Below are 13,494 nucleotides of genomic sequence, written 5' to 3' on the forward strand. Positions count from 1 at the left end.
TTTCAGCATTGCATCAAAGCCACATCTTTTATTCAGTAGTGAACCTCTTAAGATACAACACTGTTTCAGCAACACAGTTCTGTTGGCCACCTCCTGCACTTATGTCACCATTTTATCAGTAATATGATTTGTCGTCGGTCCCCACCACTGTACAGGACTTGATTTGTTAAAACTAAAGGCTAGAGTCAATTCATATTCAGTTCCATCAAAATTAAAATTGCAATTGATTTACTAATATACTAATAGTATTCATTCTCAATTGCTCAATTTATTGCTAGGATATGAAAAAAAAATCACAATTTAAATTTTGAACGAAATCCAATTTATTGAACTGAAAATGAATTGAACCCAGGCCAGTCAAATACAGTAAAGACATAAATTAAAAAAACAAAACAAAAAACAAATCAGAGCAGTAGGCACAAAGAGGCTTTGAACATCTGTAAATACTGTACACTCCATATTGTCACTAACATATTACCTCTATTATGGTCTAATTATGTATAAATTAATACATATAAATTATAGTATCATCAACATAGAAACCTACAGAGATAATAGAATTAAGAGAGAAACCAGAGAAAGAGATGGTGTGTGTCGTCACAGGTTGGATTGACAGTAGGTGTTAACCCTTTATGGGTATGGGTTAGTGACAGATTACCCACTGAGCTGTTCTTGGCACTGACAACAGAAACGACTGTTTCTCCTGGGTCTTTTGCCATATTGGCCATACTGGCTCACTGGACTTTAACCCAGTAGTATTGCAGATGTGGTACAGCTCAGTGGGTAGAGCATGGCACTGACACTGTCAGAGCTACAGATTCAACTCCCACTGGCATCACCAAAATCTAGAAATGTATGTACGTAGGTACTGTAAGGCACTTTGGATAAAAGTGACCAGCAAATAGCATATGCTATGCACAGTAAGTCACATAGGGTTAGTGATCAGATTGTCTCTTCTTGTTTGTTCCAGCCATAGAGAATAGGTAGTTTCTTCCTCATTTGCAGTCAGATCATCTGGAATTGCTTCGAACTGGTCCCAAGAAAATCCCAGAGTTTCATTCCATTCAGCCATTGGAACGTCTGTTATGTAAACAGTAATGAAGTAGCCTTGGCTAAAGAGAGCAAAACATACCCTCACACACCTCGCCTATGGGTAACTTTCACTGATGCCACTTTGCCTCCTGAAATGAATCAAACTAAATAATTATAAGGCTACAAATTTGGCCGCAGATGGGGGGCTGACATCAAGTCAAAGAAGACCTTTTACACAAGAAAGCAAGCAAAACAAACAAACAAACAAAACAAATGCCTTTACAAACTCACTGCCCACACTGGCAGCACGACATGGCAAGCAGCATTGCAAGTCTCTTAATGCCTATATCAATTTTTAACATTTGTACTTATTTGACATTAAATACAACTAAAGAGAAGTCAACTTAGCTCGCATCATGGCAGATTCATGAAAATACGACAACGATCTGAAATTATGTGGTTTTGATGGGAATCTGTGGATAGGGGACGAGTGTGTATTCATAAGGCATGGTTTACCTGCTTAGCCCCGCCTCTATGTGTGTATTGACTGCTGATCACAAACCAATCAGACAGCTTGGTGACCAAAAAGTTGGTTTGACCTCTTCATAAAGAAGATGAGGCCAACAATAAAGCAGCTTCATGACAGCTTTTCTCTAATTCGAGAAAGGGGCTGAAGAGATGAAGCCTTGTAAACAGTTGGTGATTGGTTCAGATTTAACAGACGAGTCCATAGGCAGGCACATTTTTAATTCCCCATTCATTTTCACATAAATCTATATAATAGAATACCACCCCCTTTTGTCCCCATCTTGAAACCTTGTAACCCTAAAGGATCTCTCTTGGTCAGGAACATTCCTGCTTTGGCTGGCTGGTTGAGGTTTAGTTTGTGGTTTGGAAAAGCCAGATCCAGATCCTGACTCTTACACTCAGGACAGAGAACAGTTCAGACTGGCATTGTAACCGATTACAATTTATGATATTCCAGTAATCAGGTTACAACAATAGTCAAAGTAATTCAAAAGTAAATGAAAGTATATAGATTACATTACTGAGCTGGAATATTCCAGTGGGTTACATTGCTGATTTCAGTAAAAAGAGGTAACTGGCAGTCTGTAAGAGATTACATTTTGAAACTAACCTCTCCAACCCTGCTGATTGGATAAGACTTGACTCTATAGATTGTAGACCAATGCTGTCACTGTCCCTTTAAATTCAAACCCGCTATTATAACTGAACGGAATGTGCTTTGGTTTCAGTCAGAAAACATTGGTCACTTTTAAGGCTTTTGAATTATAGTCATTAGCCTTGGCTCCACTTAGATGTAGCCATGGTAGACGTCCCTGCTGCACTGGCTTGCTTACGACATTAGCTACCACTGAATACATTACTAATGTTGGACAGATGCAGGGTTGAGGGACTTTTACAATGGCTACCACTGTGTGAATATAATGACACAAACTGAAATGACATAATCTCTTCTGAGTTAAAAAAAAAAAAATGGCTTACAGAAGTCTAATCTACATGAACACACATTAGAGATGCTCTTGAAAAATAATTTTCCAAAAGACAGATACAGCACAGTCATATTTGGTCGTTTGTACAAGAGTCAAAATTTTGCGAGAAAACTAAAAATATGTACCTGCAGAGTATCAAAATCTCTCATAGCAACACTGGACACAAATAACTCACATAACAACAAAAAATCTTTGAGTCAGCAAAGAAAGCATACATGAAATGAAATATAACAATACAAGTTGCTAACAAACAGAACCAATTTGACCTCAAATAAAGGGGAAAAGATATTAACTATTGAAGCTCCTTGTAATAATAATTCCATACTTAGTACCGTTTCAACTAACAGCATTCAAAACACTGTTAAGTCTGTCCTATGTAGAAGTTTCCTTTCTCACGCTGTTGAGCTGAGCTGGGCCCGGTCAGCTGTAGCTCTGTCAAACGGGACAAACAGTTTCTCTGTAATGCAGAACCAGGTCCAGCCCAGTGCGCTTCAGCTTGGCGAAGTGGTGGGGGTCGGTCTAAAAGCACAATGTTATCAATACTTTGAAGTAGATTACTGTCCTAGACTAGAAGGAATGGGATACATCTCGATAGTTTTAAGTAGATTCCTTTCCTAATATTTAGGATGCGTATCGATCTCTGATTCCTTCCCTAGAACAGAATGATAGGAATGCATTTTAACACGCTCACAATTTTTTTTTTCCTTATGTCCTCTTCTTCACAAACCCTGAATATTATGCAGAGGAAGGGGAGAATGGATAGCAGAAGAAGAGAGTAAGAGAGACGAGGAGAAGAGAAGAGGAGAGTTCCAACTTCAACGTGAGGAATCATCTTCAGCTGTCAAAGATCCATTCTCAGTCCTGATTGGCGGGTGACAGATTACATTCCGAAGTCCCTATTGGTCAGTTCAGGCGTAGAACTCCTTGGTAGGTGCTTTCTGATAGGCTGTCGGGGGAACTTTGGTCTCTCCCAGGTCGTAGCTACCTTCATCCTTCTTCTTCATGCGGTAGGCGAGGAGGAGGAGGAGGAAAACGGCACAGAGGAATCCAACCACTCCACACGCTATCACCGCTGGAGAGGGGATAAGGAAATATAAAGATATTACATTTTCTTGAGTTTCAAAAAGTGTCAAAGTGTTTCATGTAAAAAAATTAACCTTTTTTCTTTCTAAATTCATGAAAAGTTGACCTTTTGGAGACATTAACAGCTATTAAAGCCTAAATTTAGAATGTATTTAGCAATCTAAATCAACACAGATTCTAGAAGAGCTTGGCATAAACATAGAAAATAAACTGCATGCAACTTTTATAACATATCATAACTGAAAACACAGGTCTGCTTTAACAGTATCAATGTAAACAAACCTCATGCATCCTAAAAATAAAGGTAAAAAAATGCTTAGTCCTCACATACTGTTATTTGTCAAAAGCTCAGTTAATTGATTCATTAAGACAGTTGTGCGACTGTGTTTCAATGGGGGGTTTCATACTGCAGACACAGACGGGACATTTCAATGTGAAGTAAAGAGGAACTCCATCCGTACCTGCCAGCACCTCAGTCCTCTCCCATACGTTCTCAGAAGTCACCTCTTCAGGATCGTCCGCGTCATATACTCTGCTGCCTCGACCATCTTTGGCTATAATCTCATCTCGACCCTCTTTGGTCAGGACTTCATCTCGACCGTCTTCGGCTGTCAAGTCATCCCGGCTGTCTTCAGAAAGAACGCCGTCACTGGTGTCTTTGGTTAGACTGATGTCTACATTGTGTTTGGTTGCAGTGGTTTCACTGGGAGGCAGGTTGGTGGAGCTGGGACTGGTGCTGTAGATGAACTCGGATGTTGGACCAATCCCTGGCTCCTGGGAAAGAGAAATACAGCGAGAGACAAAGATGGGCAGACATGTTAGCAGAACGCATGATGCACTATTTTCAGTAGACTCCTGCGGTCACTCAGCTAGCCAACTCTCATTGTCACAAACCAAAACTGCATATGGTGGATCTGTGTATCTGTGATCTGGGGCTTTGAATCATACAGGAGAGGCCAGAAATAAAGACATGAGACACAGGTTGGTTAGCACAAAGACAGAGAAAATGTGGGAAACTTTAAACTAGCATTTTTCCAGTGTCCAAAACGGATTGATTTTCCCCTTTGACATATTTTTTGATACTTTACAATGCATTATCAGTAGTTTGGCTTGGTCCCAGGGTCATGAAACATTTTCTACCCATGAGACAATTATTGTAAAAAAAAACAACAATTGCTTCTCCAGGACAACAATGATTTGTATAAAAAGGAAAAACAATATTCTACCTCCATCTCGGTCTCCTTCTCCTCCTCAGGGAAAATATACGGTGATGTCACAGTGTCCTCCACTGTGGTTGGTGGATCCTGGCTGTCCCCTGCTGTGGTTGGTGGGTTGGGAGGAGAGTCTGCCGTTGTGGTCGGCTGATTCCGAGGCGGTTCTTGGGTGGGTGTGGCCACAGAGGTGTTGAGGAAGATGTTTATCTTCCTCATTATCACCTCGCTCTGTAGGACATCACTGAGAGCTGGGGGGAAGAGGAACCAATCACCACCAACCCAAACCTAGCACTTAAAAGTTATTTGCATGATAGCGTGAGAACTGCATTTTGGCACGGACAAACACTGAAAGGCTAAACGGCTCTCGTTGTGAAATGTGTTATGTGCAGATGGTGAATGTCGAACAACTCCCACAAAGCTATAGAATTTACCTAACCACATTTTAGTCTCATGCCGGCACAGAATGTTCCAGCAGATTCTTCATAGTGTGAATAAAGGTGAGTCATTCATAATAAACACGGAGAGTATTTGACATCTGCTGGCTTCTAATAAAACCTCACCTGGCTAACTCCACATCACCTCAGGACAAACATCTGGCACAGTGTGTGCTTGTGAATGTAGAAGCATTTGTTTTTGTGTGTGTGTGTGTGTGTGTGCGTGTGCGTGTGTGTGTGTGTGTGTTTTGAAGAGTTGAACTTAATCATTTCTAATATTTCAAGTCTTTGGCCATTTTGCTACTGTGGAAGTGTCTGGTTTAGGCAAAAAGTTGTCCAGATCAAATGCATAAACTACATACAGTATATACATAGGCACATGTGCAAACACACACACACACACACACACACACACACACACACACACACACACACACACACACAGCTACTTCCCTCTATCACTATCAGATGAGGAAATGTTATTAAGCTTTGTAAAAACCTGCCAGGGAATTTGTATGTGAAGAAATATGACTGGAGGGCTGGCAGCTGTTATAAAGAATGATAAAGCTATAATTAGAATTTGTTTTCGAGTAAAGTACTATTACTATGAAAGTGCTATAGTTACACCTTTTTATGTGTGCATTCTTCTTAAATATTTTGCCACCTGTTTTTAAACGTGTTTTCAAGTAGGACATTTAAAACACAGTCACCAGTGAAGATAACAAACAAGCCAAATTTTAATAAACTAAGAAGGGAAAAGGAAGACAGGGTCTTACAGTCTCCTGATCCAGAGCCTGAGCCGAAGTCTTCATCATCTTCATCATCTACAGGGAAGTCGCCCGATGATCGTCCCTCCAGGTACAGATCGTCTACAGAGAGAGAGGACGGCTGGGAGGAGACCAAGAGCTGGAAGGAGAAAAATACAGACATTATTATTATTATTAGAAATATTACTCATCGGCTGCAACAGAGGGGGACTGGGACACAAAGAGAGAGAGGGAGAAAGAGGGAGAAAAGGAGAGTGAGAAGAGAGACACAGAGAGAGAGAGAGAGATGGAGAGCGGCATGAAGCATTCACACTTGCAGAATTCCTTTCACTAATTGAAAACATGTGAAAGTCTGCACCGAGACAATACCTCTCACAACCAGTGATCTACACTGGCCAACTACAGGGTGTGTGTGTGTGTGTGTGTGTGCGTGTGTGTGTGTGTATCCATAGTATGTATTGCATCTATATTGTAGCATGTAAATGGAGGCTGGTTTCTTGTCGATTTCATGTGTTGTGACAGTAATTTGTGAGGCTACACAGAGCCAGACAGAGGGGATCTAAAGGAGAGAGAGAAGGAGGGAGAGAGAGAGACGCAGCTTCAAAGACAATGCACAGAACAGACAAGAGGACACACACACACACACACACAAAACTTCTGTTTAGTATATTGAAATTGAAGCCCACGAAAACCACCCACCAAGCCAAACCTTTGACACTACACAGAAATGAGTGTGATGGAAACCAAAAACCTACTTGTCTTATCTAAAGCCTACGCTGAGGGAAGAGAACAAGCCTCAACCTAAGGTGGAAAAAAGTTGCTGAGATATGAGATTGTCTATGGCTGAATAAAACGAGCCACGATAAATCAAGAAGAAAACAAGGCGGAGAGTTGACATTGCATGACATACAGCTCAGACGGACCAGTAAAACACATGAATCTAAGAAAGCAAACCTCATGAACAGTCTGAAAAACAACCAGAGAGGAAGAGGATTTGCTCAGCAGATGTTGGTAGTAAGACACACACACACACACACACACACACACACACACACACGCACACAGACAGACACGGATGAATATGGCCCATTGAGACCTGAGGTATGTCTGGTATGTATAGTATGCTTCCACTAACACAGGTGCTGAGAGAGGGAGAGAGAGAAAGAGAGAGGAGGGGGAGTGGGAAAAGTTATAGAGAAAGGGGAAAGAGGGAGAGAGGGATAATATGTTTCTAGTAACAAGTGATGAAGATAGTAGATAATGTCTTTTGGTAATGCATAAAATATTCACAGTTGAGTGAAGTAACATTCTACCGAGTTAAATAAATTCTTACAGAGGCTTGTTATGATGATATTATGCCAATACTAGCATGTTAATGGGAACTATTTTCTGCAGCGCACTGTTAGTCTGGCCACTTTTGCCCAATAGTGGGCCAAACTTAACATAAGGCAACAAACAAAACCCGACAGCTAATGTTGATATACATATATTTACTTTCTGCTTCTATTTTGCAAGGGTGGATTAATCATTTTTGATGCCGTGAGGAACAGAATGGGAATGGAATAAGAGAGATCAGGAGTGACACAGATGAGAAACTGTTTTTTTCCCCTACTAACGTGGACTGATGTTGAACCAAAAGAACAACTATACTGATGGCATTCTTACACTAACGAAACAACTGGCGTCAATAAAGCAGCACCTAATGAGACAGACCAGCAGGGATACAGAGTCGCTAGATACTCCAGACTCAAGCTCAACTTTTCAGCTAAATTCCCATTTTGTGTGCTGAGCCACAATTTAAGAAACCAGACACAAGTTGATGCAGAATATTATCTAACGTTTCTTCCAGCTGGCTGTGCATTGGACGAGTAAAACTGTCAACTGAACAGCTGAGACATAACACAATTATACCAACAGAAAAACATCACAGTGAGACAAACCAGATGCTGCATTCAGATTGGGGTGGATGGGGCAAACTAAAAATCATTCATTTTCAAAGGGAGATGACAGTCGGTAGTCTTGGTTCTCTGCTTTCTGGCTTTGAGAGAAAACTAGTTCACGTCCATGTTCGTATTGACTGGACTGTCCCAGACCAGGGGAACAGTCAGTGTGTGTACATTCTTAAAATGAATGGGATTCCCTTTTAAGGCCAGAACAACCACTACAGCTACGGCCTACTGGTGTGATGTAGCACTGACAGAAAGACAGCCAAGCACACCACCTACATAGTTTAAACAAAATCACTCCCATGCACACACACACTTCGAGTTGAGACACACTCATGTATTCGAACACACACACACACACACACACACACACAAACACTTCCCCAGCAAGGCAGTAGTTCCTGACTCTGAACTACTTACTGCCTGTATGTATGTATGTCTGTATGTGTGTGCGTGTGTGTGTGTGTGTGTGTGTGTGTGACAGGCTCAGCAGTGAAGCTACCTGGACCATGGAGATATGAACAGATACAGTTTACTGTACACATAGGAAGGATGGAGGGAAGGAAGCAAAGAAGGAAGGAATGTAGGAAGGAAAAAAGGAACAAATACAGACTTAGGATTAGCTATATCAGTCTCTTCCATCACTACTTTGTTGAAGGAGACAACTCAGTGAGAGGCAATGAAAGGGAAGTTGGTTTTGTTCTAATCAGACCACCTATTGTTTTTTTTATTGAAAAATCATTGGCCATGGCTGCTGATGCTGTGTAGCTATGTCACTACCTTTGATGAGCAGACAAGACACAAAAAGCAAGCCAATTAGTCAGTCACTCCAAGGGGCATGTAGCTTTTTCAGGCCTCTCTTATCTAAATAAAGACTGAATTAAATAATAAAGGTAAACAGAATCAACTAAAATAATTTGTCTGTTTATCCATCTTGCCAGAGAGAAGTTGTATGCGTACATAACATGCTTACATTAACAGGAAGACTTGACTCAGTGGCTCAAAAGGTTACACACATCTGGAAAACATACATATGTGCATGCCACACACACACACATCCACATCCACACACACACACACACACACACACACACACACACACACACACACACACACACACACACACACACACACACACACACATCGTATATACGTTAACCATCTGGCATCCCAGTGCTTTGTCACAGTGAAGACAGTTTTCTATGGAAACAATCCACAGCCAGGTCAGTGGTGTAACACTACAGACATGCAGTAGATTTATCATCACAGGAGGGGTGTGTGTGGGTGTGTGAGGCGGGGCTGAGGGCATATTAACTCTTTTAATCAGCAAATTAGTATTTCTAGTGTCTCTCTAACCTGCTAACAGCTATTATTGTTCAGTATTTCCCCTATGAGCTGGTCATACTGTTGGAGTTTGTGCGTCGTTCCTACTACGTTTCCGGTGATAATGAGAGAGCCGTCAGGTTGTGTAACAGCTAAAATACACAACAGACCTGTCATCATCTATCAGCTAGATATCAGCAGCACGCCACACCATGTTTTTGTGTGTGTGTGTGTGTGTGTGTGTGTGTGTGTGTGTGTTTGACCAATGCTACAAGTCACGAAAAATGTTTGAACCCCGGAAGTCAAGTTTATTTGTGTCGCCCTTAATCACAGTTACAGACTCACATTATTAACCAATAAATTAAATGAGAGCCGTCCTAGAGTGAAAGGGTATTCTGTGTTTTGTCTAGTTTGATACAACTTCTGCATGTCTGAATAGAATTTGGTAGGATTGTACAGACACTGGCATTGGATATCAGCCTAATCACAGGCTAAAACAGTTTATAAGTATCAGAGAATTTCCCCAAGAGCTGTATTTGTGCAACATGGCAGAAAGTGATGTGATTTTCCCCGACCACCAATCTATGTGGAAATCCAAAGGGTCAGCATGTTTCAGTGGCATTTCCAACAGCAACAACCTATTTAGCCCTATTTTCAAACCCTTTTCTGTTTGATATGTAGGCGCGAACAGCCCCCAAGGACATGCTGAGATTGGAAAATCAGACCAACAACTTACAAAGTAGGACAAACGTCAGACAGATGCGAAGAAAGACAGAGAGACAGTCATCCAGCCAGGTATGACTAGGCACCGGCTACATCTGATAACCTGATAACACATGAAAGGTCAGTGAGACAATCTAGCCAAGTGACAGACACAGAACAACTGACCTCAGTACAGCGGGCAGAGCATGTACACTACTGGACAGCAGAGGATTTCAACCCACATTTTCAATATTATTTTATATTATTAGTTACCATTTATTTATCTCTTTTTGAATTCAGTCTTTTTTTTAGTGTATGTATGCTTCCGAAATGTGTTTTCCGGAAACACCATCAAAACAATGAGTAATAATAATGAGGATTGGTGCCACCCTCATCATGCTCCCTACACGCTGCCCTCTGGGTGGGCAGGATTCAGTGTTTCCCACACAGCTGCCTGCCTGCTTGCCTGGACTTGCCTGCTGGCTGGGACGCACCGTGACTCATGAGTCATCCATCCATCCAGTAAGTGACACAACTTCCGACTCACGATCCGTCACAGGCAGAAAGCCTGTTTCGACAGTTCATCCTTCAGATGAGAGCAACACAATCAAACGCAACCAGTCATTCCAAAGCCAGCTCAGCCACACTCATACCTTCCAGAGAGAGACGGTTGCAACATCCGCCGCAGCATCATCACCACCACCAATCACACCCAACAGTTTATGATGTCAACTTAAGGGGAGTCAAAGCTTGTTGGAGCGCCACAGAGCAAATTAGAAAATCATTACAAGATGAAACACTGGCTCATGGGGTTTACATGGAAAACAAATTACATTATAATGTCCATCCCCTTTCTGCCTCTCTATGATCTCTCCCTTTTATTAAAATGTAATTATATATTTTAAGGCCATACATTTAGACTTTTTTTTAAAGCCCACAAACACCCTGGGGGAAAAAAATCTATCTGAATATGGTTTCAAGTATTTGTAATATTTGAACTCATATTTTGGCCAAAGTTTGCTGCCCTTCCAGTTCTTAGTCCACAAATTCAGCGGGACTGACTCAGGTTTCAGCTCTCTCCCATTCAGAATATACAGTCCATAAATCACAGACATCCTGTATTTCTGGAGAGGTGCCGATGTTCTCTCTCTCTCTCTCTCATTCAGCACTTCCACGGTCTATAAATCATGCAACCATATTTGTGCGTTTGTGACAAAGTACAGACCCTCTGCTTTACCCCGGCCACTTCCAGGTGTTTTCCAACTTTTCCAAAACACACACACACACACATGGAGGGAGGGAGGGAGGGAGAGAGAGAGAGAGAGAGAGAGAGAGAGAGAGAGAGAGAGAGAGAGAGAGAGAGAGAGAGAGAGAGAGAGAGCTTTTTCTAAAGACAGGACAGACTTGTTAGGTCAGACAGACAGACTGTAACCGTTTCTAATTCTTAGCATTTTTGTCCCTTTCCACATGTTCATTATTATGCTGTTTGTGATTATTCACACAGCATGACTTACTCTAGTGTTCACTGTGCATTTTAAAACTTGACCCAAACCTTGTGAAAGTGAGAAAGTCGGCATCCAGTGTGCCTTGGTTCAGTGGGGTTTGGGTATGAACGTCAGGCTGAACTGGCTCTGGCCCTGAGTGAACTTGACACCAACTGAACACACACTGTGTTTTGGTTAAATACCAGTGAACCAAGGTTCAGTTCGCCAACTAACACATCACTTGGGTAAATACTGTTGCTTCGTGGAAGATAAGGAGAACATAGCATTTGTTTACGATTCAAAAATAGTTTCTTTTGCTTTGTTGTTTGTGTCTTAGTTTTACCACACACTTTAGTCCTGTAGTTTCACAGCTCAAAAAGAAATGTGAAATAAGTAGGCTATGCCAGCTGGGGGGAAAATAAAATTAAAACATACTGAACTAGTTAGAGCACAAGCTAACCTTTCCTAATACCTCACATATAGGCTAAAACGGTCTCCCTGTGGTTTTCTAGGGAGAAACACAAGAAATTAAAAGCTACAGGCTGAACAACATCTATGTATGTTTACCTTTTCTAACCCTAAAATCATATACGGAACTTATCCTACAGCTTACTGCTGCTTTTAACAGGATAAAAACAAAGACGCTAAATCACATCACCTAATATCCAGGTAGTTAAATCTGAACTGGCAACACAATGAATCAAACTAGAAAAAAAAAAACAGCTGGACTTACTTTTTCACTCACAAACCCGGTCGCCAGTCCGAGGACGAACACCAACCAAAGATTCCTCATCTTAATTTCCCAGAAGAAACGACAGTGAAAGTAGGAAAAATAGACTTGTAAAAAAAAACAACTAAGTTGTATACGCTCAGAAACAAAAAAAAGTCGTTCAACTGATTCCTCGGCACGTCGGCGTGTTTATCGCGGATCTTTACGACTATTTGTCAAATCTCTGCACTTCTGAACAGCTCCCAGACGCGTTGATCAGATGTGGAGTTGCTCTCTCTCCCTCTCTCTCTTTCTGTTTTGCCCGGTGAGGTATGGTCTCTCTCTCTGGAAGGGAAGGAGCTTGTTTGGACTGGCAGCGCAGCGTGGCCCCGCAGTGACGTCAGCACGGTGTGACGTTAATTGAGGAAGCAGCAGTTGGTTCCTCAATGAACAAATCATGGATGTATTGGGAACAAATGCATAATAAGATGGGTACACTATGACCTCCAGTCAGTGATCATCCTGAGGCAAACAACCACCACTACAAACAAAATTCAATAACAGTTTCAGAAAAGTTTTTATTTATGCTTTTATCCCCCATAAAGACCCATTTAACTTACACCAGTTTGATACTATGTGTACTATGGATTTATTTCATAAAGATTTATGTCAGCTTAAAAATGTGGTAAAAACTCTGTTCTGTAAATAAAAAGTGGGTGAACTGAGTTTAGTTGGGCATACCCTCCACTACATTCCCGAAAAAGATATTTAAAATGGCAGCTATACTGTTATTGGACTGTGTCACATAGACTTGGGCAGGGATGTAGTGGAGTTTGTTTACCTACCATTATAAACTAATATGTTCATAGAATATGTTGTTGAGAACCACTGGAATATATTGTAGTAAGTAGTCTTAGGCTGACCTAGGTTTTACGAAAATAAAACAAATCAATACTACTCTGAAAATGTAACTAATTATTTTTGTCTGCCCTGTTGGTTGTTCTCCATTTTGGTGATTCTATATTTAGTTTATAATTTACCCACCTTATTACATACCACAGCATCACTGCGTTGGGGAAACCAAATTACTATCTCACAATGGAAGATGTTAAGTTACATCCTAACTATTCTAAAAAATAATATAGTTTCCCAAACAAACACTAGTGTGGGAAAAAGTAGTTAAGCTATATCCAGTTGTTGAGGTGGAATTAGGGGGAGATAAAAAAAAACAATCATGTAACTTTTAAATAAATATCTAGTTTGTATTTATCTACATAACCAAATGT

At 41.0% G+C, this 13,494-nt stretch overlaps 1 protein-coding gene across 1 annotated transcript; it reads right to left on the reverse strand.

The window, feature by feature from the left end:
- LOC139913591 (uncharacterized) lies at positions 1-12,549 on the reverse strand. The gene is made up of 5 exons (XM_071901646.2): positions 12,233-12,549; positions 6,054-6,183; positions 4,856-5,091; positions 4,091-4,403; positions 1-3,618 (listed from the first exon to the last, which is right to left on the reverse strand). The coding sequence occupies exons 1-5, from the start codon at positions 12,290-12,292 to the stop codon at positions 3,455-3,457; spliced, it is 903 nt and encodes a 300-aa protein (XP_071757747.1). The 5' UTR covers positions 12,293-12,549; the 3' UTR covers positions 1-3,454.
- Between the last annotated feature and the right edge of the window lie 945 nt (positions 12,550-13,494).

Source organism: Centroberyx gerrardi, chromosome 12 (assembly GCF_048128805.1).
Source record: "Centroberyx gerrardi isolate f3 chromosome 12, fCenGer3.hap1.cur.20231027, whole genome shotgun sequence".
Classification (NCBI taxonomy): Eukaryota; Metazoa; Chordata; class Actinopteri; order Beryciformes; family Berycidae; genus Centroberyx; species Centroberyx gerrardi.